General features: G+C 54.6%; 3 protein-coding genes across 6 annotated transcripts in view; 2 read left to right on the forward strand and 1 right to left on the reverse strand.

Moving 5' to 3' along the window:
- Positions 1–20823, forward strand: part of ARHGEF4 (Rho guanine nucleotide exchange factor 4) — an 87728-nt gene extending 66905 nt beyond the window's left edge. Inside the window, exons 2-11 of the mRNA XM_012751716.3 lie at positions 3092–3231; positions 12155–12334; positions 13167–13328; positions 13404–13583; positions 14430–14662; positions 15001–15130; positions 16546–16677; positions 17421–17664; positions 18532–18609; positions 19154–20823. Coding sequence (XP_012607170.2) covers positions 3092–3231; positions 12155–12334; positions 13167–13328; positions 13404–13583; positions 14430–14662; positions 15001–15130; positions 16546–16677; positions 17421–17664; positions 18532–18609; positions 19154–19305 — 1631 coding nt within the window. The 3' untranslated portion in view covers positions 19306–20823. The remainder of the gene's footprint in view (positions 1–3091; positions 3232–12154; positions 12335–13166; positions 13329–13403; positions 13584–14429; positions 14663–15000; positions 15131–16545; positions 16678–17420; positions 17665–18531; positions 18610–19153) is intronic.
- SMIM39 (small integral membrane protein 39) lies at positions 9162–9332 on the forward strand. Its single transcript, XM_076005421.1, has one exon. It carries the CDS (start codon positions 9162–9164, stop codon positions 9330–9332), a length of 171 nt encoding a protein of 56 aa, XP_075861536.1.
- An 80-nt stretch (positions 20824–20903) lies between the features above and the next one.
- FAM168B (family with sequence similarity 168 member B) overlaps positions 20904–25712 on the reverse strand; it is a 33369-nt gene continuing 28560 nt past the window's right edge. For 3 of the 4 annotated variants that reach the window (XM_012751720.3, XM_076005419.1, XM_076005418.1), the window contains exon 7: positions 20904–25668. Coding sequence is in view for 1 of the 4 variants with exons in the window: in XM_076005420.1 (XP_075861535.1) it covers positions 21802–21808 (7 nt within the window). In the remaining 3 variants the exon portion in view is untranslated. The remainder of the gene's footprint in view (positions 25669–25712) is intronic. The other variant, XM_076005420.1, reaches the window with a different exon arrangement.

Below are 25712 nucleotides of genomic sequence, written 5' to 3' on the forward strand. Positions count from 1 at the left end.
GTAGACCTGGCTGGAAACTCGACTTAGCCACTTCAGTACCAGTGTCCACTATAGGCGACAGCCACAGATGAACGCGCACAGCGACTGTAGCCGACAGCCGTGATATGAAGGCGCACAGCCGAGCGTCGACTTTAGCGTTAATAACAAAACTTCTACAACAGTACTCCGAATCAAGGCAATACAACCCTGTACTGCATGAGAAAATCTCATGCATTTTAGAGAAAGACATTTTCCAGCACCTTACAATAGTAATATAACAAAAAGGAAAAATCCATTAAGAAGATGTATTGTATGCTCAAAAAATAATAAAAGGCGTAGTACTAGATACTATTGTAAACAATGTAACGTTGGCCTATGTGTAGCCCCATGCTTCGAACTTTATCATATCAAAGAATAAAATTTATCGTGATATTCAAAAACTTGCCTTATTTCTTTATGATATGAATGAAATAAAACTATAATTTTGAATTGAGTTTTCTAATTTTTCATTTATCAAAATAAAATTGTGAACATTTAAAAATAAGGTAATGAAAACACATATGTATATGTTACCTATTCTGATTGACATGACAAGCAAAGCTGCCTGTAGAGTCAAACAAGCTCTCAGTGCTTTCAAGCTCTCCTCACCACACGAGAGCAAAACGGATCCGACGTCAATGCGCAGCGCACACTACGGTGCGGACTGTGAGTGCGGCGTGGGCGAGGTGTCGCGGCCGGCCAGCGCCGCACCAAGGTGGCTAAGGACAGAACAGACACCGCACATCTGGGAAAGGACTGCCTATTCCACAATTGGTGCCAACACCATTCGTTATCTTTGTGGAAAAAATTAACTTGGATTCTAACCTCATGGCATATATAAAAATCATTTCCAGGTGGATTAAAAGCTTTCATGTCAAAAGAAAAACTATATAATATTAGAAGATAACATAGGACACGTTGGTCCAAGTGCAGTGGTGTTTACAACTAATAGATCACAACCAGTTACAGATTCCTTTGTTCCTTCTCCACTCCCACTGCTCCAATTGACCAACCTTAAAAGAAAGAAAGAAAAATAACCATTGGAGAATATCTTTATGACTTTGAGGTGGGGATGAATTTCCTAAGCACAAAATGCATAAACCATATAGGACTAGATTAACAGATTTCTCTATATTAAAATTAAGAACTTCTGTTCATCAAAAGGCACCCTAAAGAGAATGAAAAGACAGGCCACAACCTGGGAGGAGAGAGTTGTAACACATATGAACAGACACACCTACCATGTTTCCCAGAAAATAAGACCTACCCATAAAATAAGCCCTAGCAGGATTTCTAAGCATTTGCGCAATATAAGCCCCACCCCGAAAATAAGACCTAGTGGCGGGCGTGGCTACGCAGCGCGTCTGCACAACCCATGCATGTCGTCACGGAGCGGGAAAGAAGACGAGCAGCCCTTCTCCTCTGCCCCATGAGAGCTCTGTTGCTTGACATGAGAGATTGGGGCCAGTGGTTCTAAAGGAAATAGAGTTGCAAGAAATTCAGGATGGAATTCAGGGTTTGGAGAGTTATGATGATGTTCCAGAAGAAGACTTAACTATATTTGAATAAATGTAGATGGTTGTACTGCACTTAAAAAAAAATAACACATCCCCTGAAAATAAGCCATAGGGTGTCTTTTTGAGGAAAAATAAATATAAGACCCTGTCTTACTTTCGGGGAAGCACCGTAGAATGGAGGAGGGAAAGTATCTATATACACACATATATTTTTTATGCCATGATATGTTAAGGATAGGCAACTCAATAGAAAAATGAGTAAAACTTATAGAAACTTCACATTAAAGGAAATATAAATGACCCATAAACACAGATAAGATGCTCAACTTGCTCAACTCATTAATAATCAGAAATGTAAGTTAAAGCCACAAAGAGATACCATTTCATATTCATTAGTTTCTCAAAAATTAACATGTCTGATAAAGCCAATCCCAGGAGCTGGCTAGGATCTAGAGATGAGGACACTCACACACCACTGTGGGGTGTCTGGATTGGTAGGACTACTTTGGGAAATGGTTTGGTGTACCTAGGACCCAGCGATGTCACACCTAAGTGTCTACAGCCTAGAGTGTGTATTTATGCCAGGGGCAATGATTCCGACAGGAGGACAAAGATCTTAACTACTACAAAGCTTTGTGGCCCTCCAAAGAGGCGCACTGCATGAGCAGTATACAGTGTATCTGTGGCACTGACATTTCATGGGGGCAGGGGTAGGAAGACAATGTCTAAAAGGCTCCTTAGGGTGGCAGTCACGAAGAGAAGCTGAGCGGCGCTGCCTAGAGGCACAGCAGACCCGCGCTCACAGCAGCAGCCACCAGGGCACAGCGTCTTGCTCAGCGGTGCAGCAGACACGCAAAGTCTGAGAGACCCTAAACACAACACGGCACAGCAGTGAGAATACATCAAGCACAGCTGCACAAGCAGTTGAGTGACAAGAGCCAGACAGAGAAGAGTAGCTGCTGGGTGTGTCATTTATAGGAGGTCAAAAGTAGGCATAACTGGGCAGAAATCAATGCCATGACAAAGACAAGCATGGGAATGACATGCACAAAGTTCCAACTCTTGGATATCTCTACTGGGGCCAGAGGGGCGTGGGGCTGGAGTGGAGGTGCAGGAGAGGAAGTCCAAGATTCTGATGTTCTTCTTAAGCAGGTGATAGGTACCAGGACTGTTCATTGTATTGAATTTCAAACAATATTTGCACGTATATACTGTATATTTTCTTTAAATACACACACACACATCTACTTCGTAACAAAATCTTTACCTTTTTCTTAAGGGCCTTACAGCGCAGCGGACACGCGGTGCAGGGCGGGCTCTGCAGCGCTGTGGCGAGGCCTCGGGCGTCCTGCCGGGCGGCGGGTGCTGTGGGTGGCTGCGGGGCGGGACCAGCTGGTGGGTCTCGCGGCCAGGCCTCGGGCTTGCGGCAAGGGTGGTTAGGAAGCCTGGCTCCCCAGCCTTCGCTGCTCACAGGCGGAGTGTTTGTTCCGAAAAGGCTTCTCTGCATGCCTCCCCCTTGAGCCGCCCCCTTTGCCAGCTGCTGTCTCTCCTTCCAGCCATGCCGGGCGGAGCTCTGGATGCGGCCATGTGTGCTGAGGAGGCAGGGAGCGAGGAGGACCTGTATGAGGACCTGCACGGCTCTGGCCACCACTACAGCCACCCTGGAGGGGGCGGTGAGCAGCTGGCCATCAATGAGGTAGGGCCAGGGCTGTGCGGGCAGGGGTGGGAGTGCTGGGGCCGGACAGATGTGGCCCTGGCCGTGGGCAGCTCCAGCATGCTCAGGCCGGAGAGATGCCCACCGCCTGTGTTCCAGGCAGGTGACAGTGCTGCTGGCTGCACATGGCGAGGGTTCAGCCTGCAGCTCTCACTTTAGGATGTGTTGTCAAGGGCAGCGTTTGTCCAAACACCAGGCTCCCCCGTGCCCTCCAAGGCCCACCGAGCCACCGAAGAGCAGGCCTGAGGCAAGAGGCCCTCCTAGTGAGCAGGTCCTGAGAGCCCCCAGCAGGGCACCTCCGACCAGCAGACTGAGAACAAGGCCAGTGACACTGTCGTCCCTCCTGTTGACACCAAGAGTTCAGAAGTATTTCTATAGCTATGACAACTGCATGTGAGTTGCCATATTCCACTATTCCTACCTAAGCAGAAGAAATCAGTGAGAAACTTCATCAGGGCTAGACAGGTTCCCATCCCACATTCTCCAAAGAGGGAGAAATTTGGAGGCTTCAATCCATTCTCTCCTTCTCCCTCATCCTCTTACTCCCTCACTGTCTCTCACTTCATCTGGCTGTGGACATAATGGCAGAGTCACCAGATGCTGAGCACAGCACGTGGCCCTGGCAGACATGTGTTCTCCTGGTCACAAAGTACTGCTGTGGGCCGGGCGCGGTGGCTCACGCCTGTAATCCTAGCACTCTGAGGCTTAGGCGGGCAGATTGCTCAAGGTCAGGAGTTCGAAACTAGCCTGAGCAAGAGCGAGACCCCATCTCTACTAAAAATAGAAAGAAATTAATTGACCAACTAAAAATATATAGAAAAAACTAGCCGGGCATGGTGGCACATGCCTGTAGTTCCAGCTACTCAGGAGGCTGAGGCAGGAGGATCGCTTGAGCCCGGGAGATTGAGGTTGCTGTGAGCTAGGCTGACGCCACGGCACTCTAGCCCGGGCAACAGAGTAAGACTCTGTCTCAAAAAAAAAAAAAAAATGCTTTATTCAAAATCCATGATGCGTGGGAGAATAAATATGTAAATAAGTTAGTTTTTCCAACAAATAACACCTTTCTCATTAAGTGCCTCTCTGAGCTATTTTGGGTAGAAGGTGTTCTGATATCATGTCATCTTGTACTTTTCCTTGAAGAGTCAGGCTGAGTCCTCCGTGCTGGGCTCAGCCACAGCAGGGCAGCCCAGGCTGGGGGCCTGTCAGACGCGGGTGACACGGCGCACCGGCGTGCGACTGAGCGCAGGGTCATCGGCTGTCAAACAGGATGGCCCCAAGGCTGCATGAGGGCTGACGGAAAGAGGAGGTGTGTGCGACCTGGCCTAGAGGGTTCTCAGGAGGTGTCCAGTGGCCAGGATGGGGATGAAGAAGAACATAACAGCTCGCAGGGACCTGGGGAAGGGTTACCGATTGGCTCAGAGGCGCTGTCTGAGAGCCTACGTCTGCACCGGGCAGCTGCACGTCTCCTGCTTGACGGTGACATTAGGCAGTGTCGCATCTTGCTGCTGGCAAGGAGCTGCTTTTGGGGGCCCTTCGTTCTTGGGCAAGATGTTCATTCTAAGGTGCTTTGGCCAAAGAAAGCCCAAAGAACAAATAACAAATACTCTGGCAGAGGGGCCCCTTTGTGAGGTCAATGCAGGCAATTTAGATCATGAATTGTGTGCGCACCTATTTGGGCTGCTGAGAGGATGGTGTCCTGCTGGTTCAAGGTCTTTCTTGGCATGGAGGGTACTGAGCGGACACTGCTATACCTATGTTTGCAGCACTCTGCACTTTCCAGCAGTGTCCTCCCTAGACCCTTTCCGTCCCGTGGGAGGGAGGACATGCCACATCAGAGGGACAACAGCAAGTCAGGCAGAGGAGCCCTCTCCAGTGAGCTGCGGGCTGGCCCAGGGAGGTGGGCTCCGGACCCCTCGGCATCCACCCAACGGCTCGCCCGTTTGGGATCTGCCAACGCTTTCAGACCCTTATACCAGGGTCAGGCTAAGACATGCTGCCCCGAAAGAGGCAGCAGGAAGGCAGGCCAGGGTTTGGAGGACACCTTTTGGTCCAGCGGAGCATCCCCGGCAGGGCTAGGGAGGCCTCACTGTGCCTAGCTTGTCTTGGGTACTCAGGAAAGGTAGTGCCTACCTGTTATGACCCACTGAAAGTACTGAAAGAACTCACCTCATCAGAAATTCTTTGAAAAGATACAGGAGGTGATTGTCCAGTGACAGGCGAGTTCCCTGGCCTTACTGCCCCCATGTGCTCAGCAAGAAGCTTTGCTGGGGGTTATCGTGAGTTTCATACCTAGAGGTGATCAAAGTAACAGGTATCAGGAAAAAGTCCTTAAAAAATAATACTTGGCTTGCTCTAAATTCACACATTCACTTATATTTTCTAAGAATACATGGGTTCTAAATTGTGACATTTTCCTGTTCATGTTGAACTCAGGAAGGGAAACCACTTCTTAATTTTCTAAGCAGAAGGGAACCCAAACCATCTGGCCTAGAGAGCTGTGGACATGGGGAAGGCCAGGGAGGCAGCTTGTGTTCTGGATACACAGGGAGTGAGCTGTATGCTCGCATGTGTGTACATGCTGTGCGTGAAAGCCATGGGCATGTGTCTGTGTGTGTCGCATGCATGTCACACGTATGTCCTGAGCACTTAGCCTGTGTCGGGCAGTGTGCCAGGCCGTGGGTCGCGGCTGGGCAGGAGACACGCCCTGCCTTCAGAGAGCGGCCCACCCACGTGTGTCTGTTGGGCATCTGCGCTTCTCCACGTGCCTGTTCTTGCTGTGTTCCTTGCACTCCCTTGTGCCTTGCCCCTCGGGACAGCCCACCCCTGCAGGATGAACTAAGGAATGTGGGTGCTGATTGTCTCCTGTGTCCAGAGGTGACCCTCTCTTCTTTTGGCTTCGCCCCCTCAGTGCCTCCCCCAGAGGCCACAGCCCAGGCCTGGGCCCGCATGCCCAGTTCCTTGCCCTCCCTTGCCACTTGGCCCTTCTGGGCTGGCCATCCTCCCTGCAGTCAGGCCTGGGGCCACCCTTAGCCCCAAGACTTCTGAAAAGGTGAGGATACAGCTGGAAGCACCTGCAGTGTGTGACCACCCAGCCCTGCCCAGGGCAGTGGCAACTTCACTGCTGCACAGGATGACACAACCAGGGAGAGGATGGCATGGTGCCTGCTGGGGAGGCCTGGGGTCTCCTGCTGCCACTCACTACAGGCCAAGCCACAGCCAGAGCTCCCTCTCGGCTCCCTGGGAGGCTCCAAGGGCCTTGGGTGTTGGGGTCCCTCCTGCACACCTGCTCCTGCGCTGCTGTGATCCCCTGCTCCAGTACAGCAAGGGGGAGACCAGAAGCGGCTTCTGGATCATCCTGCTGATAGGACACATGAAGCCCAGCTAGAAGGAAGGCAGACGTGGGCAGACAGCCACAGAACCTGTCTTCCCAGCTGGGCTCGAAGTACAAAAGGGCATCATACTTAGGCCAGCACCAAGGTGGGGCACGCAATTAGACTGTGGTCCTGCCCGCCGACCACAGGGTGCTCAGGGATAGAAGGCAGTCTCACTGCCTGTGCCCTCCCCGCACTTTGAAGGAGGGACACCCAGAAGTGCCGGGCACAAGGTCAGTCCTTGGCTAACCCTCATGGCAGAGTCAGTGGAGCCCGTCTGACCCTCTCGCTGCAGGTGTGTCTCTATCTTCCCTGAGCTCTTGTGGTGCTCACCTGGCTCCTGTCCCTCACCCCTACGCAGGCACAGAGAGCAGCCCAATGCAGGGCGGTGCCCCACACACCTTGTGTTACCCTCACTTGGCTGGACAACTTGGGCTTAGATGCTCTGTGGGACGGGGCAGGTGCAGCACCAAGTCTCCTCGAGCCACTGCCACCGCGTGTGCCCAGGGCTGCAAGGCTGCCTGGTGGCCAGCCCCTGCACAGCCCCTTCCTCTTCCCTCTGTGATCCCGAAGCCACAGCACCAGGGGCTCAGTCCTCATCTGCTCCTGACACCCACATCTCCCCTCGGCTTCCAAGTCAGTCCTGCCACCAGCCTTGGGGGCCACTCCCCTCCCTGGTTGGAGCCATCCAGCTTGAACCCCTTGAGGGCCTGGGCCTTTGCCTTTGAGCTTTTTTGTTATACTTTGGTCATGAAACACACATAAGCTGTTGCCACCATCACCCCTGCTGTATGCCAAGCTCTCCGGGATATACAGGCTGGGGAACCCCCTCGGCCAGGATGGAGAACCACCCCCCCCCCCGACTTCAGTCCTCGGTCCCAACCCAGGTTAGAGATCCTTCTGCTATGTTCAGGCCTCCCCAGGCTGCCCTGCTCTGCTGGTAACAGAGGCTGTGCTCAGACTGGGCCAGGGCTGAAGGACTCGCCCATACCTCCCCAGTGCTGGCACTGCCCCTAAGCAGGGTGCTATAGATCCCAGAGCACTCCATGCCTCACTGGCCAGCGAGCAGGGGCCACACAATCCTCTGCACCTTCTGTCATGGGTGGCCAGTCACTCTAGAACCATATGTGCACACTGAAACATAGACCCGTCACAGGTTCCAAGCCACCCCCCAGGAGAAGGCACATCACAGTCTTACCAGAGAGTGCTGGGATTTGGGGGTGCAGGGAGCCTTTAGATGCCTCTTGGTTGCCCTCAATCCTCCTGAGAGCTTAAGGGAACAACCCTTTAGCCCAGGGTCTTTTGAAGAACTGGGCAGGGCAGATGGGCCTAGGTGGAACTTTCAGCTGCAAGGGAGGCACAGCCTTTCCAGACACTTCTCTGACCCTGGCCTGCACACAGGCACCTGAACGTGCATGTACACACAGATAGGTAGCCACATACCTACACGCGCACACTGGGCGTGCGCACACACACACCTGTACACATGTGCACACACCTGGCAGCCACTCTGCGTTGGAGCCCTCAGCAGGATGGCTGCGTTCACGAGAGTACTTGTCTGTCCTTCATGGTGTAGCGCTGGCGCACACAGGAGCTGAGCATACAGAGACAAAGCCACCCGTGTGCGAACACCCAGCCGCTGCACACATTCCCCCTGCGCGCCCTCCTTCCCTCCGGGGGCCTTCCTGCCTCAAGTGTCAGAGCACTGCGATTGTTGCCCAGAGATCTCTGCCCGTGGGCAGTGCGGTGGGCTCAGCACTCTCTCCACTGCAGGCTCATCTCTGCGGACAGCGACGTGTGTGGACAGACGGCAAGACTCGTGCATGAGAGCTTTGAAACCCTCAGGGTTAAGGCTGCATGCTCGGCCTGGTGGAGGCAGTGGAAGCCCTGGATACCCGACATAGGGTATTTTTTTAAAAAAGCGGCAGAAGCAGCTGCTTTTCCAAAGGAACAAAACGCTGCTCTGGGTCAGTGGAAGAGCCCCTCAGGGTGAGTCAGTCCCACCCCGGTTCGAATCCTGCCTCCGCCGTCCTGCGTTCCTGCGCGGACGTTATGCCTGCACGGATTCTAGCGGGGCCGCACTGGCTCATCTGAGAAGCGGGCGCTGCGGGCAGCCAGTGTCAGCAGCCGGGGCCCTGCCACCCCTTCTCAAGGCGCCGGCGGCAGGCGCTTTGGCGTCTGCCTGCCTTTCACGCCCCGGGGCGTCCCTGAGCGCCCCCTGGTCGTCTGTGCAGCTGACAGTCCTAGGGCCCGCTTTGCCAACGGTCCCCGCCCCCTCCCAGCAGGCGCGGAGGGCGGAGCGCAGCGCAAGCCGGGCTGCGGCGGCCCCACTTGAGGCGCCTTAACGCGCCCGCACGCCCTCCCCGCCGGCGCACGGGCCTGGTTGCCAGGGCGCCGGCACGGAGGACGCAGCACGCCGCGCTGCGGTAGGAGCCGGGCCGCGAGCGCAGGCGCTCCGCCCTCCCCGGGGCTGCGAGCCGACGCCTCGGGCCCTGCGCGGCGGCGGGATCTCAGCCCGCACCGAGCGGGAGGCCGCGCGCCATGGCCAGGGCCCCGCAGCCCCGGCGCAGCCCCACGGCGCCCGGGAGTGCCCTGCGCGCCCTGCTGCGCTGCAACCTGCCGCCCGGCGCCCAGCGCGTGGTGGTGTCCGCCGTGCTGGTGTTCCTCGTCCTCATCAACGTCGTGCTGATAGTCCTGCTGGCCTTCCGCTGAGCGGCCGCGCAGGGCGCCGCGGGGCGCCGCGCCGGGTGAGTGGCGCTGGGGTTGGCACTGCAGCCGCTGTCGCCCAAGGCCTCCGCTCCAGACACAGAGGGGAGACAGTTTTGCCGCCCCGTGTGCTCACTGGGGGTGGCGCCGAACGGGTGCCTGGGGGGCGTGGTGGCACTTGTGCCAGAGAATCCTTTCGTCTATCCTCTGGGCCCTGTGTGTGTGAGGGGGAAGGGGGTGGCCAAAATGGCGCGTCTCCCTGTGACTGAGGATGCGGGTACAGCTGTGGCAGCGCTGGTTGTCTGGAAACGGAGCGAAACTGAACACGCAGCTCTGTGTGGTTGAGCGAGGTCTGCGGGAGATGCCTGGGCACCCCTGCGCACCTTACCTACAGTTGCTCTCTCCATTTAGGACTTAAAGTAAGTGGTGTCAGTCTCTCTGGGGACAGAGGCCTGCTGATCCTGCAAGTGGCACTCCGAACCCCGCCCCGACGCGTGAGGGGGCCAGGCAGGGCGTGAGGGCAGTGGGAGTTGTCAGGGAGCCTCGCCCTCCCTGGGGTTTATCGAAACCCCAGAGCCACAGGAGGGGATCCTACTCCCTATTCCTGGTTTGTCTTGGTCTTGAACTTGCCCCTCCACTGGGAACAGCCCCTGCCAGGCCAACACATAAATGTCCCTGTGCCTCAGAGCCAGCCTCTGCTCTACACAGAGAGGCAGCCTGGACTCCTCACCCCTCACCGCCCAGGTGCAGCTGCACCTACGATAGGAGCCAGGAGGGGCCTCTGCCAGGAACCCACCCAGCGTGGATCCTGGGGGCTGCTGGGTTGTGTGGAGGTGGAGCCTGTCTGTGATGTCTGTGAATCTTGTTTCTGACCTCTTGGAGCCACATTTTGTCTTGGTGACAACACAGGAATAGTTAATGTCACTCCTAACTCCTTAGACTACCTCCTGTTTGTGGGTCTACACAGGAGCTTGTGACCCATAGGGCAGACCCTGTCACATTGAGGGGAGGCACAAGGACATCAGAGTACCTGCTCATGGCCATGTGTCTGTGTGGTGCCTCCTACATCAGGCATGGTGCAGGGACAAGGAAGGGACAAAGGCAACTAACACCTTCTTCCCAGCCCCCAAGACTTCCAGGTGACTGGCCAGGTGTGGGGCTCGGTCTCTCCGTGAAGCCCTGCCTCTGTGCCCCACGTGGAGACCTTCAAGGCCTCGAGCAGACGCCTGCCTTGGGGTGGTCGTGCCAACTCCCCACGTGTAGGCTGGCTCCTCTCTCATGTGGTCTTTTGAGTCCTTCTTGTCCTTTGTGTGGCAGCCAGCAGGTCATGATCCTAGGCCCACCTGCAGAGGGTCCTTGTAGCTGGGAATGGGTGTGACAGTCCCCTGTGGAAGCCTGCTGCCCCTCCGGTGTAACCCAGTGCTCTGTGCCTGGGTCCCTGCAGGGGCCTCCAGAAGCCTGCAGCCCCTGAGCAGCTTCCACACTGAGGGCTTGGGGATGACTCTGAGATGGGGGATGACTGCTCACGTTTGGAGCAGTTTCACCTCAGGACAGAGGAAGAACCAGTGGTTCATCCTTCCCTGAACTTGCTTGCTCAGACCCTGCCCTGGAGGAAAGGCCCCAGCCCGAGTGGGCTTGATGCTGCAGTGGCCAGCCGCAGCCCCTGCCCTGCCCACGCAGGCACAGAGGCTCCCAGCCTGAAACACAGGAGGAGGATCAGGCACAGTGAAGCCAAGGGAGGGCTCACCTGGGATGGGGCAGGTCAGAGGAGGGGTCACTGCAAAGGTCCTGTCTGGTGGTGCTCCACTTCATCCTTGACCACTTAGCCAGGCCCATGGCTATGACAGCTGGAGCCAACACCTGGTCCCAGCAGGGAGGGGCATGGACCTCACCTTCTGTGCAGCCTCCAGCCCAACCCTCCTCTCCTGCCCTAAGCCCCTGGGGCCATTCATCATTCATGAAGTGGAAACAGCCCACAGTACAGGAAAGCAGGGGTCAGCCCAACGGGAAATGGGGCTCCGCTTGCGAGAGCCGCCTGGGAGGGCAAGGGCATGTGCCTCACGGCCCATCAGCCCACAGCCACTCAGAAGAAAGGAGCCACACAGTTACTTGAGCAAAGGGAAAGGAATGTGAAGAGTCATCAGCTAGGTGTAAAGTGTGTGACCTGGCAACGCAGCAGTGTGGGAGAACAGTCCTGAGGTTGCTGTCACAGAGGCAGCAGCTGCAAGACGGTCCTTCTCCTAGACCTGGGGAATAGAGGGAAGAGGTTGGAATAATTAAAGCTTAGGATCTTAGGGCTTGGGGCTGAGAAGTCCAAGGAAGGGCACTGCTCAGCCAGTGCTGGTATCTGGGCCATGAGCGGTCAGACAAGGGTACTGCGAGACTGGTTCTGCAAGTGTCAAAAACCCACAGCCAACTAGCTCCAGCTCCCGTGGCGGCCAGGCGTGTGGAAGCCGGATGACACAGCACTGTGGCTGTGGGGTGAGAAGCCCAGAGGGGGAGCCACCCCCTCCCTCCTGCAGCCTTTCAGCCCTCAAATGTTGCCTTAGGAGAGCCTGACAGGCTCTGGCACGATCCCAGCGGCAGGACCGGCTCCTGCGGCTAGTTCACAGGATCTGCATCAGGCTCCATCCCTGAGCCCGACAATCCAGACATGCCAGGATGCAGCCCGGTCCAGGTGTGCGGCTGGCCAGCAGGGAGCCTCGTGGGCTCCTCTGTAAAGGAGTCAGGATCCCCTCTTCCTAGGACTGCAAGGTGTGGGGACAGAGGGCAGGGAGGCCTAGGCAGCCCCGCCCCACTGACCCTCCTGCCCATGCCTCTCTCCTCAGCTTATCAGCGATGGCAGTGTGGTCTGTGCTGAAGCGCTCTGGGACCATGTCACCATGGATGACCAGGAACTGGGCTTCAAAGCTGGGGATGTCATCGAAGTGATGGATGCCACCAACAGAGAGTGGTGGTGGGGCCGAGTCTCCGACGGCGAGGGGTGGTTTCCAGCCAGCTTCGTTCGGGTATGGTTCCTGCCTGAGCTTCTCCTGGGCCAGGCCCATCAGGAGCCACCTGGCTCTTCTCAAATCCAAGCCTAAGACAGCTCTGGTGTCGAGATGCTGGGTGTGGACCACGCCTGGGGTGCCGAGGGCAGGGTGGGTGGGCATCAGGGAGCTGTAACACATCCCTCCTCCTCCTGCAGAGCCACCACCTTCTCCATCCCCTGCTCCCGCCCCACCCCCAACTCGCCGCCAGCCCTCTAGGGCCAGAAAGGTCAGAACGAAGGCGGAAGTCCACCCCTCCGAGACTGCCACCACACACAACTCTGTCCACATGGGCCATCTCATTTAACACTCACACAGCACTGGGAGGTGGGAACCACGACTTACACCTGAGGAAACTGAGGCACAGATAAGTTAAGTCATTAGCCCTACAGATCACAAGGAGGCCACATACATCCCCCCTAAGGCGGCCTCTGATCTCCAAAGACGACAAACAGGTTTTGTCTCCAAAAGGTCAGGCTGAGGGGCCCTGGCCTGGCGTATGGGCGCTTCTCCTGCCCCAGACCCCATGGGTAAACTGTGCGTTTTGTGCCCCAAGCCATTCCCCAAGGTCCAGGGGGACCGGTCTGGGCAGACGCTGGTTCTGTGCAGACCACTGGCCGAGGCTGGGGATGGGGAGTGCGGGCCTTTGGAGCAGCCGCATGGTCTCCGGTGACGCCGGCAGCGCGGTCGTCTGTCCAGGCACTGTGCGGGCGATGTGGAGGAGCCGCCCCGCGCAGCCCACGAGGCCTCTGAGACTCGCTCTCCGGCCCTGTGGGGCGCGGGGCGCTGACCATTCACGCGTTGCCCGCAGCTGCGGGTCAACCAGGACGAGCCCGTGGACGACGAAGCCCCAAGGCTTGGGGCCGGCGGGGCCGAGGCGCAGAGCAGCAAGGACCAGATGCGCACCAACGTCATCAACGAGATCCTCAGCACCGAGCGGGACTACATCAAGCACCTGCGGGACATCTGCGAGGTGAGGACCGGCCGGCGGGCGGGCGGGCCGGGGTCGTGGGGGTGGCGGGGGAGGCCGACCGCGTCCCGCCCCCAGGGCTACCTCCGGCAGTGTCGCAAGCGCGTGGACATGTTCAGCGAGGAGCAGCTGCGCACCATCTTCGGGAACATCGAGGACATCTACCGGTGCCAGAAGGCGTTCGTGAAGGCCCTGGAGCAGAAGTTCAACCGCGAGCGCCCGCACCTGAGCGAGCTGGGCGCCTGCTTCCTGGAGCACGTGAGCACCCCGGCCCCGCTGCCCACCTGGCTCTGGCCGCCTCCGCTTGGAGGCTGCCCGGCTCGCTCATGCCCGGGCCACCGGCCGCTCTGTTCCCAGAAGTTGCCACACTCTGGGTGCGCTAGGCTCCAGCCCTCTACCTGCCCAGTGGCCCAAACTTCAGCATGGTTTTAGGAGTGTCTCTGCTTCTGCTGCTGCCTGGGGTGATCCAGTCAGGAAAGGCTCCTGGGGGCAGGGGCCTGAGGCGTTGCTGCAGAGGGGTTTGCTTTGGCCAGAGAGGGGAACAAAGGTGGGCTGGGCCACCTGTGGAGCGCCCCAGGGCTGCTCTTAACAGATTCTGGGGTTCCCCAAGCAGTGAGCAAACTAGAATTTATGTGGAACTTACAACTTATGTCCACTCTAAATGCCAGTTTGCGCTTAGCCAAGGTCTACTGGGTTGGTCCGGTCCAGATGGAACTGCTTCTGGCCTCACTTGGTAGGGAAGGGACTTGTTTTATCCCTCTCCTGGAGCAGTCATGTGGGGTTGTGCAAAGAATGTCGGTCACCCGACACAGCCCCACTTTTGGCTTAACAGCCCTTCCTTAATGACATCATTGGTTACGCCAGAACACTGTGCTGCAGAGAGAGCCAGGCACAGCGGGGGCAGGCACACACCCATGTTCCCAGAGGTCTTTACCCTTGCTGGGCATGACTCCATGTGATGTGCCCTGCGAATTAGGTAGACAGAGCTGCCCCCCTGAGCCTGGCTCCTTAAGGAAGTGCAGAGGCTTTTGCCCTTCCCAGACATGTGGCTGGGTTGCCTGGGCATGCAGAAGATGCCTTCCTAACCTCCAGCTGTTCCCCCAGCAAGCAGACTTCCAGATTTACTCCGAGTACTGCAACAACCACCCCAACGCCTGCGTGGAGCTCTCCCGGCTGGCCAAGCTCAGCAAGTACGTGTACTTCTTTGAGGCCTGCCGGCTGCTGCAGAAAATGATCGACATCTCCCTGGACGGCTTCCTGCTGACCCCAGTGCAGAAGATCTGCAAGTACCCTCTGCAGCTGGCTGAGCTGCTCAAGTACACACACCCCCAGCACAGGTAGGAGGGCACCAAAGCAGGGAGGTGGCCCAAGGCTCTGCACACCTCCCATCAGCCAGTTTGTCGGGCACTTGCAGTGTGTAGGGCACTGGGGCAACATAGAAAAATAGCCCTGCCCTAACGAGCTCTCCTTGCAGTGAGGGAGAGACTATCAGTAGGATATAAACTGTGCTCTGTGCCTGGCATTTGTGGCACAGAGAGGCACTGTGCATTTGAGGGGTGAGGATGTGGCCACGGGGCACGGCCCCAGAGAAGAGCAGCTCCACACATGGGGGCTGCAGGAGACCCCACACCCCAGCTTCTTCGGGCAGCAGCCCTCCATGTCTGTTCTGCCCCAGGGACTTCAAGGATGTAGAAGCTGCTTTGCATGCCATGAAGAACGTGGCCCAGCTCATCAATGAACGGAAACGGAGACTTGAAAACATCGACAAGATTGCTCAGTGGCAGAGCTCCATTGAGGACTGGGAGGTGAGGGCCTGGGGGCCCAGAAAATACCCTACAGTCTTGGCCTCTTGCTTCAAAATAGCACTTGCCCCTGAAAACTCTAGGGAGGACTGAAGCAGGGAGCCGTGCTCCTGGGAGCTAGCAAACACATGCCGGTGTGGGAAAGCAGTCCCTTAAGGTGCAGGTGCCAGGCCCTTGGGGCTGCCTCCCAAAGCTGGCTTTGGTGGCCCCTTTCCTACGTGAGATACCATCGTGAGCAGCCCGCGCACCCGCCCAGGAGAAGCTCCAGCAGTAGTGCTGCTCTTCTGCCTTCAGGAGACAGGTCGGATGCCTGAGTTTGAGTTCACTTCTGGGATTCCCAGCAGAGGGTGCAGGGCTGATACACAGTGTTGACCTCCTGGTTCTGTTTCTCTGGCTTGCGTGTTTCCTTTGTACCTGCCAGTCTAGCCTTCTGAGGCAGTGGGGCCTTAGAACTGTAGGGTTCCTGTCCCCTCCACACCCGGCCAATCTGCCTCCTCCTGGAGCGCCGCTCTGGAGGGCTCCCCGCCTGCACGGGTGCCGGCACTGCCTGCCATGCGCTCTACCAGCTGTCTGGAAGAGAAATGACCTGAACATCAACCAGAGTAACCATAGAATGTTGTAAAAAGATGGATTCCTGGGCCTCACCTCAACATAACTGAGAGTCCCTGGGGTGGGGCTGAGCAATGTGGGCCAAGGACCCCTGTAGACTCACTCACCCCAAACCTGTTGCTACCCACAACCCCTGGCTGTGGTTTGCATTTTCAAGAAGGAACCAGAGGGGCAGGGCTTAGTCTAAAACTTTGAAGGCCAGATGGGGGATGATGGACCTTCAGGTACCATCATCCACTGGGAAGAGGGCCTCCTTAGAACTCAAGATTGGCCTCAGAGGTGAATTCCAGCCAGCCTTAATTTTTTTCCAGGGCAGCACTATCTAGTCAAAATATCATGTGAGCCACATACCGAATCTGATACTTTCTAGCAGTCATCTTAAAGAAGGAAAAAAGAAAAAATAGGTGGACCTAATTTTAATATTTTAACTCAATGTTTAAAATAGCATTTCAACTTGTAATCAACATAAAATATCATTAATGAAATAGTTTACATTCATTATTTCATACTAAGTCTTCACTGACATCACATCTCAATCAGGATTGGCCACATTTCCAGTACTCAGGAGCCACATGAAGCCACGTGGCTACAGTGGAGTCCTGTTTTGCAAAGATAGCAACTCACAGGGCAGACCTGCCCCCATGGCCCTGCCTGCCCCCACCCTCCGGACTCAGAGGCCTTCTCTGGGCTTCAGGAGCATCGCTCCCACCCGGGCCTGCCTGGTGGGGCCCCCCAACCTGTGACGGAGGCAAGAAGTGGTGCCTGAGGTTGGGTGCACTCAACTCGGGGTTCTCCTTGGGTCTCCCCAGGGGGAAGATCTTTTGGTCAGGAGCTCGGAACTCATCTACTCAGGGGAGCTGACTCGAGTTATACAGCCTCAAGCTAAGAGCCAGCAGAGAATGTTCTTTCTCTTTGACCACCAACTTATCTACTGTAAGAAGGTAACAGTTGTTCTGCCAGCTGGATGGGCCCAGATAAAGCAGGTAGAAGGAGTGAAGCCAACGGCTGGGAGCAGCTGCCCAGAGGACAGGTGTTTGCCAGACACATATAGCCCTGGCCAGGCTGTGGGCTGGGATGAGGGTGGCTCTTTGCCGGTGAGTCTGGTAGTCTAGGGCCCACAGGCAGCTCTCCCAGTCTGACTGGGGCCCTGTGCTGTCAAGACCACCCTCCTTGCTGACCTAGCCCCTCAAGCCCCTTGCTCCTCAAGCCCCCTCTCATTTCCCTGCAAATCTCTGCATCCCCTTCCCAACCCTGAGGTCCCTGCTTCAGCTGCCTCCCAACCTCTTCTGCACTGTCAGCTTCTGCTCTGTTTGAAAATGTGGTCCAGTGGTCCCACATCCACAAAGACCTCCTTGGCCACTGGTGCTCTTACCTGCTGTAAGGCGGTGTGGGCCACTGCCTTAGTTTCCATGGCTGTCTCCCCACCAGAATGCACTCCTGAGAGACAGGGCCGACCCAGGGCTAGGCAGTAGCTGTGACTGAAGGAGCAAGGGCCCTCCACTCACGGCTCAGCAGTCCTGGGCTGCAACAGGCCTGCTCCCCCCCCCCAGGAGCTCACCATCTGCAGGGGAGGTGGGTGCATGGCCACCAGCCCCTCCTGTGGCCTGGCAGAGGGGTCAGGGGCAGGTCTGGACAGCATCAGGTGGACGGTTCGGGCGCCAGGGCTCAGAGTGGTATCTGGCAGGACCTGCTCCGCCGGGACGTGCTGTACTACAAGGGCCGGCTAGACATGGACAGCCTGGAGGTAGTAGACCTTGAGGATGGGAAGGACAGAGACCTCCACGTGAGCCTCAAGAACGCCTTCAGGCTGCACTGTGGCACCACGGGGGACGGCCACCTGCTGTGCACCAGGAAGCCCGAGCAGAAGCAGCGCTGGCTCAAGGCCTTTGCCAGGGAGAGGGAGCAGGTGTGGCTGGACCAGGAGACAGGTGCGAGACCCTGCTGGGCCATGGCCCACCCAGCCTTCCTGCCCTACCCAGCCCTCCTGCCCCACCTGGCTGCTGGTCAGGATGGCCTCAAAACTGAGATAGCATTTGGTGAGGCTTAAGGCACCTCTTTGTCCCAGTTGAGAGCACAAGGCACTGTCTTTGTCACCCCACTGGCAGGATCACCTGTGGCCCATGATGGCATTTCCTCAGCGTTCAGTGCCCAGGGGAAGGGTCTGCTGGCTCTGGGTGGGGGATGCTTCCCTACATGTGGGACACATGCATGCGCTCCACAGGGCAGGGGCCCTCTGCTCAGTGCACCGGCTGCTGAGATGTGGGGGCCCTTTCTAGCCAGCACAACCCCTGGAGAGCACTGGAGTAGAAGACGAGTAGTGGCTTCAGAAGCCTCCCCACCCCACGTGAGCAGATGTCTCCCTGCTGCATCCCCTCCTGGTCACAGTCCCCAGGCGTTATCGTTGGCAGTGACCAGGTTGGCTCTCGGTCTGGGAAAGAGCCTCCACTGCAGTGGAGAGAAAGGACACTAGACACTGGGCAGGTTGGGGGGGGGGCATCCAGGCTGGGTGAGATGGGCGGGCACAGGGATCTCGTTCTCTGCCTGGGCCACCAGATGGGGCACCAGGGTGTCTCCTCTGCCCTGGTTGGTCAAGGCAGGCTGACTTCACAGGATGAGGGACGGTCCCTGCTGTGGCCAGGACCCAGTCCCTGAGGTGTGATGGGACCCCAGGCACTGTGAGAGGTATAGATGTGCAGAAAGGACTACGCCTGAGGCCAGGGAGCACGAGAAGCTGAGGAGAAATGTGGGCAGGGGGACGATGGGGCCAGGTCTCACCTGCGTACCCCTGCCCCCAGGATTCATCATCACTGAGCTGCAGAGGAAGCAGGCCATGCTGAACGCCAGCAAGGAGCAGGCCACTGGGAAGCCCAAAGGTAAGTGGGCAGCAGTCCCACCTCCTCAGCCGCCTGCCCCTGCCTTGATCGCATTCCCTTCTCTAGCCCCAAAGCGAAGCCAGCAGTATAGCCACCTGGGTCCTCAGAGGTGCCCACTGCCCTTTGCAGGTTTTGTTCCTAAAGGCTGGTGATAAGGGGCACCCAGTGATCATACAGTTGATGTTTTGCTCTCAAGTCTTGGCCCCCCACCACAGAGGGCACCACCAGTGACAGTTCTTACATCCTGTGGCTACACCCTCACAGACACCTGGGAGGGAAGGAGCTAATCTCTCCATTTCTATGGATGGAGCCAAGGCTCTGAAACATCTCATCCCTTGCACAGGCCCAGGGCACTCCCCTCTTCTGGCCAGGCCCAGGCTAGAGGCTTCAGACAGCCCGCCGGGGCTAAGTCCTATGTGGCTAAGCTGCCACCTCTGGGTGGTCTGAGGCAGAGCCCTGGGACCACCCCATGCTACTACCCCCATAGCAGGGGCTGCTGCTCCGCCCTGGGCACCCATGACCCCTGCCGTCTCTCCCTGCCCAGCTGTTGGCCGGCCTTGCTATCTGACACGCCAGAAGCACCCGGCACTGCCCAGCAGCCGGCCCCAGCCACAGGTCTTGGTGCTAGCAGAGCCCAGGCGGAAGCCGTCCACCTTCTGGCATAGCATCAGTCGGCTGGCACCCTTCCGCAAGTGAGCCAGCACCCCACCTACAGGTCTTGGTGGCCCTGCTCGCCAGCAGTCCCCAGCTTTTCCTCCCTGAGGCACACTCCATCTGGCCCTTCTCTGCCTATTCCACAACCTGGAAATGATCAGGGCTGAGCAACGGAGTTGCTGCTCATGCCACCAGGACATGCAACCTGCCAGGTCTGTGCTTCCATTCTTGGTTTTTTCACTGCTCCTGTAACAGTGAGGAGGCCAGCTAGAAGAGGCAGGGGCCCCACGCGCGCAGCCCCTCCAGCCATCCAGACCTGTGCCAAGCCCCCGCTACCCCTGTGCCTGGGAACCACAGCTCAGAGCCAGTGACTGGGCTGACTACTATGGATGCTCTTTGGAAAGCTAGTCTTCCCTTCTCCCATCTTCTCTGGGCAGGAGTGGCTGACTCTTTGGCCTTTGGCGGCCACAAGGCCAGGCCATGTGCCCCTCTCTGCCCTCCAGTTCTCCTTTTGGGCCCCAGCCCAGCCGGTGGCCCCAGGCAGCTTGTGAGCTTGGAGGGTGGGAACCAGGAATTCTGTGCCCCAATGTTTGGCCCAGAGCCCACCCTTCTGCCTTCCAGCCCATCTCTAGACACTGCTAGCCGCTGGACACCCTCTTCCCTTGTGATGTGTGTCTGTAGTGGAAAGAACAGGCCCGCAGAGTCAGCTGTGCATACAGTCCGGGCGTGTACCAGCCCACCTGTAGCTGTGGGGTGCCTGCTCAGCCACCCAGTTCTTATTTTTCTTGTTTGGATTTTGTCATCTTGTTTTTCTAACAATCGAGAAAAATAACTGATTCTTGTTAGTGACACAGAAAGATTGCCTTACCCTAGTGAGCGTGAGAAGCCATAAGGACTGAATTCTGTGGCCCAGCATCCAGGACTGGCCAGCACCCCAGGCAGTGGGCACGTGGAGAATGCCCCCTCCGCTGAGGGGCGCCCACCCAGTGTGTCCGGGCAGAGGCCACAGGACTCAGCAGCATGGACAGTCACTCCTGCACTATACCTTCTCCAAGCCAGAAACCACATTTACTTTCATAAAGAAACTTATGAAAAGTAACCCGACTGCCAGCCAGTTTTCTGTTGGTGTGTGTGCATTTCCTCTTCTACACGCCCCTTTCCTGTCTCTGCCCTAGGCCTCTCCCACAAGAAGAATGAGCCCAGCAGCCTCCAGGGGTGGGTGGAGGCTCAGCAGAGGAGGAGAGCAGTGCCAGGGCCCAGGCAGGGGGGATACAGCTGCCTCTGCCCTCCCACTCCTCCTGGGCTGTTTAGCTAAAGTTGGGCCATGTGAGTTTGGGGACAGATCCGTAATCTCTGGGCTTCAACATCCCCCTCAGTAAATGAGGAGGAATGTGTCTTCCCAAGAGGACCTTGGCCGCAGAAGCCAGAAGAGGAGCAGGAGGCTGCTCCCCTCCCTGCCCCACCTGTGGGAAATAGTCCCCCCAACCTGCTGCCTCCACCATGCTTCAGCACTGCCAAGGCCACTGGGGCTGAAGGCCACAATGGCCTTCTTCCCAAATCTCCAGACAATCTCCTAACAGCCCCTCCCAGTCAGACCAAGCTACCTCTAGACCTGAGGAGAAATCATGAAAACCAGGACATGCAACACAAGTCAATCTTTATTGAAAACTGCAGTATTAATACATAACAATTCTTTGTTACAATAAACGTGCTTTGAGAATTAAAGTCTGAGCTCATCTACTCATCAGATTGCATAAAAAATTAAAATAGTATGAATTTACACCTAATTGAACTGGCTCAGGATGGATGTTCCATTCCTTGGTATTGACACTCTAGTTCAGTGCAGAGGTAAGGGATGCCATTAACACTGGAAGACAATGCTGACTTAGCTTAAAAAAAGTACCAAGAGAACAGTGTAAAAAACAGTATTTAAAAATCATTTTAAAAAAAAGGAATCATTTCCTATTCAGTCACAACATGAGGCTCTCCGAGTGGCCGTCACAGCAACCCTGCCAGTAGCACAAAACAGCTCATCTCAGATCTGGCCCAACTGGTCTATTCTACTGCCCAGTCCACATAAGAACCTATGGGCACGGCCTCACCGCGGGGAGACATGGGAACGCTGGTCCTGGGAGCACATCGCCCTTCTGAAGGCCACCAGGGTTCTCTGGACAGAGATTCTGCTCTTCCTCAGACTCCCGGTCCCCAAAACTCAACTTCAGTCCTGTGGACTAAAATAAGGTTATCCCCACAGGTCTCCGTTGTTCAAATGAATGAGGAGTAGAAAGAGACATACACCATCTGAACACACACAAAATCAGCTTTGCAGTTTTTCTATCCAAAACGACCACATGCCCCCTCAGTGTGTCACTTACCCTCAGAAAGCTCAGGCTGAGGAATAAGCAGGTTAGATAAAACACAAACATATGGGACATGCCAGAGGAAAGCAAACTCTCCACCCTCCCTGAACCACCCACACTCCTCTTTAGAGACCCCTCAGAAAGCACCAGAGAGAAGGACCAGCTGCTGCCGCCCACCTCAGGCCACACCCTGCCACTGCACCCACTGGAGATCTTGTCCTGTCTGGGCAATGCCCAGACTGGCAACAACAGGGGCATCCAACTGTCAGCTGCCAGATGAGGTGAAAGTGGCAGAACTGATCAGAGTAATACTGTTTTCAAATGTTGAAAAAGGACAGGTGAAGTCTGGAGCTCCTTTTTAAAGCAAACCCCAATATTTACATAGCTGGTGTGTGCCAACTCCTTACCACTACCCACTGGGACACTCATATATTCTATGTGGGGACAACACTCCCAAATATTAGCACATTTCAGATTGCTTGAAGAATGTATTTCCTCTCATTATTGACAAGTCCCCTAAAAGACACATGTGAATTACTTCCTTGACCTCCTCATTCATCACAGCCATATGATGCCACCAGATGGAGCAAGGCACTGTATGCCCAGCTGGGGAAGGGCAGGACACTCACTGGCCAGGAGCCAAGCCCAAGGCTCAGGACCTCGTTCATATCCTGTGAATACTACATTTACACAGCACTCAACAAACAGGTGGCCCAGAACAGCACTTGTAGGCCTACTAACCACCCCCACAAGAATGTTCTTATAAGACAGCTCACAAGAGACATAAAAGGTTCTAGCAGGGCCTCTGTGCCTATTACCACGGTTGCCCTTGACCCCTGAGGGTGGCCTCACTTCTCAGAGGCAGTGAGTTCACAAAGGCCAGTTGCTGGACACTAAACACCCAGCCCCCTAGCCCAGATCCAGATAATATTTCTAATGAGCAGAGAAATAGCAACTGCTACACAGCTGATGGAACACCCCCAAGCCTTACAGGAGAAGGTGCACAACAAAAAATTTTTTAAATATCCATAATGGGCAGGGTGAGGTGGCTCACACCTGTAATCCTAGCAGTCGGGTAAGCTGAGGACAGAGAATTGCTTGAGCTCAGGAGTACAAAACCAGCCTGAGCAACAGCAAGGCCCTGTTTCTACTAAAAATAGAAAAATGAGCTGGGCATGATGGTGCACGTCTATAGTCAGGAGGCTGAGGCAGAAGGATCACTGGAGTCCAGGAGTTTGAGGTTGCTGTGAGCTACAATGATGACACAGCACTCTAGCCTGGGCAACAGACTGAGACTTTGTCTCCAAAAAAAAAAAAAAAAAAGCCATAATGATGTCTATGTTATAGGAATGAGGTCCTTCGCTTGTCTTAACTTCTAAAAGAATGATAATTCAGCTAAAGGACTCAAATTAGGAATGTCACACACACACATTCTACAAATAGTAGAATTTCTCAGAATGTTCCACAATGTGCTTGGGATACCAAGTTATAAAGCTTTGTAACAGAATTCTAATCCAAGTTCTACTCCTTAATTAATTTTACTAGATCCAAATGGTGATAAAATTACAACCTATGATAGTTTCGTTACTATTCATAAGTCCAAATTATTACGTGATAAGATATTTGATAGGTTATGCCCTGATAGTTTCAAAATTGGAAAGATTTCTGCACAGATTTATTGTACAATGCAAAAGTATTTCATAAAATCTCTCAACTCAGCTTCACAAAAAGGAAAAAAGGTTACAAAAAATTATGGGGAGGAGGAAAAGTATTTATGAAGCTAAAGTAAATGGGGGTCATGGTGCTCTCTTCTCTTTCTTTTGAAAACGCCCCGTGTGCGCCAAGTCTCAAGCAAGCCTGCAGAGACATCTAAATAACTTCCTAAACATGAATGTCTCCACCCCTTACAGGCCGGTGTGTGCGTGTTTCCCTTTTTGTGGCGTGAGGCTTTTGTAAAGCATATACTAACCATCACAAGTATCTCTCCCAGTCTATTATCGCTCTACTGGGAAAAATGACTTCTCTCTTACTTGAGCTGAGCCCCTGGAACCTTTAGAACCTATTGCTACTGTGCTACTACAAACCACCCACTATTCAGATGAAATTACCAACACGGATGTGAAATAGACACAGACCATGTGCCTGCAGTGAACGTCTGCTACACACAACACACACACATGTGCACACACATACACACAAAGATGGACTAAGTGCTCATGAAGCAACTTAAAGTACTTATGAGTAAACATTCTATGTTTCTAGACATCGGGAATAAGGACTCTTCTGTTTACAATGATCCATGCAAAAATATTCCTAAACTTCTCATAAAATAAGAAGTGAAAAAGAAAATTATGAAGAGTACTTACTATAAAAATAAGGTTACCAAAGGCTCAGTGGTCAGGTGTCCCACCCAACAGCTAGGGCAGGACACCATGTGCAGCCTCTACACCAGTGCCTGAGCCCTGACCTAGCTGCCAGAGACCGGAAGAGCAGAACCCTGGCCCTGACCAGAGCCCATAGCACTCACACCACAGGGTGGGGACAGATGTACAACCCCGCCAGACCGCTGAAAGGGAGCAAGTCCTAAACCCCCAGACATCCTGACCCTAACAGACAAACAGACACACTCCCATGGATCCGAGTCAGGCATATTTAGCAAAAAAATCCTCTTGATTTCTTATGTACAAGATTCAGATTTTAAACTCAAAATCCTTTCCATGATAAATCCTGGCTGGCAAATGCCACACTGCCTGGCCCTTCTGCTGTCCCTGCTTGCCTGGCACTCACTGCCTCCAACTGCAGGAGGTGGCAGAAGAGGCTCCTAGACAAGACATCAGCCCTCCAGCCCTCGCCCCTCTCAGAGGACAAGTGACCACCAGGTGGAAGATTCCAGGAGAAGCTACCAGGTTCTATATTTTCAGACATATCCATAGCCCTATCTCTCTACGAGAAACATGATGAATTTTAAATAAAGTTTTGTTCCCTTTTAATCATTCTTAAATATACAACTCTTTTTCACAACGAACAGCTGAAATTTTTGTCCTTCTTTGTAGGGGGACAAACAGCAATGCCTATGTGTTTTCAGCTGACACATTTCTCAGGGGGAAAAAATGGAATGATTTTCTAAGCTAACTGAAGAGGACAATAGCTCCTCCAAGCATGGCTGTTTCTCTTTCACATATTTTCCATCCCAGGAAAATAATTTAGTTCTAATGCAGGACTTTTCCGATAAAGATTTATAAAACATCACCTCTCTCTGTAAGAGACTTGTAATGAAAATTTAGAGAAGCAGAGAAAATTGCTTTCCTGATACATAAACCAACCCTTCACCTCTAATTGTACTGGCCACACAACTCTAACCTTTCATGATGATCTTTAAGCACATCCCCATGCACTGACCCCAAGCCTAAGCAGAAAGAAAGGGACACCTGAGCAGCTGTGGTCTCCCCACTCTCTCCCAATCCCAGCAACTCCTTCCCAGTGCAGTCAGTGCCAAAGAAACAGGTCGCTGAAAACTAAAAGTCCACATTGCTAATTGGCAACGCACATCAACCCCAAAAGGTCGAAGAATCATCTAAGATATTTCAAATGCTCTATGAAGAAATTCACTTTAACACTTATAACTTGAAGACTCTGCATACATTACAACAGTGCATTAGTGATACAAGTTGTAAAATACATTTCCATTCCTTTGGATTTTGCATATGATGGTTTTGCATCAGTCACTGCAGGTAGATTGAGCAAGCTTTGTTTTTGTGTTTTTTTAAAACATGCATTCAACTAGATATGATTCAGATTAATACTCCCTTTTTATCTTTACAGTTAGCTAAAAAATTGCCAGGCAGTCCACAAAACAGGATTTGCTTTAAGACCAACCCACAGAATTAGTTGGAGACTAACGGCGCTGGGACCTGCTGGGCCGGGATGTAGTTGTGTTTAGCCAAGTGTCGAGAGCATTAAGAAGAAAGTCCTGGTTGGAGGCACAAGGCCTGCAGCACCAGCTGTGAAACCTCAATGATGTGACTGCACAGCTCCATCCTCAAACCTGCAGGGAGATAGACAGAAAACCAAATCACACACAACTCCTCT

This window comes from Microcebus murinus, chromosome 8 (assembly GCF_040939455.1).
Source record: "Microcebus murinus isolate Inina chromosome 8, M.murinus_Inina_mat1.0, whole genome shotgun sequence".
Lineage (NCBI taxonomy): Eukaryota > Metazoa > Chordata > Mammalia > Primates > Cheirogaleidae > Microcebus > Microcebus murinus.

Excerpts from the sequence above, each read along its gene's own strand:
- SMIM39 (XM_076005421.1), top strand. The coding sequence starts at position 9,162 with ATGGCCAGGGCCCCGCAGCCCCGGCGCAGCCCCACGGCGCCCGGGAGT.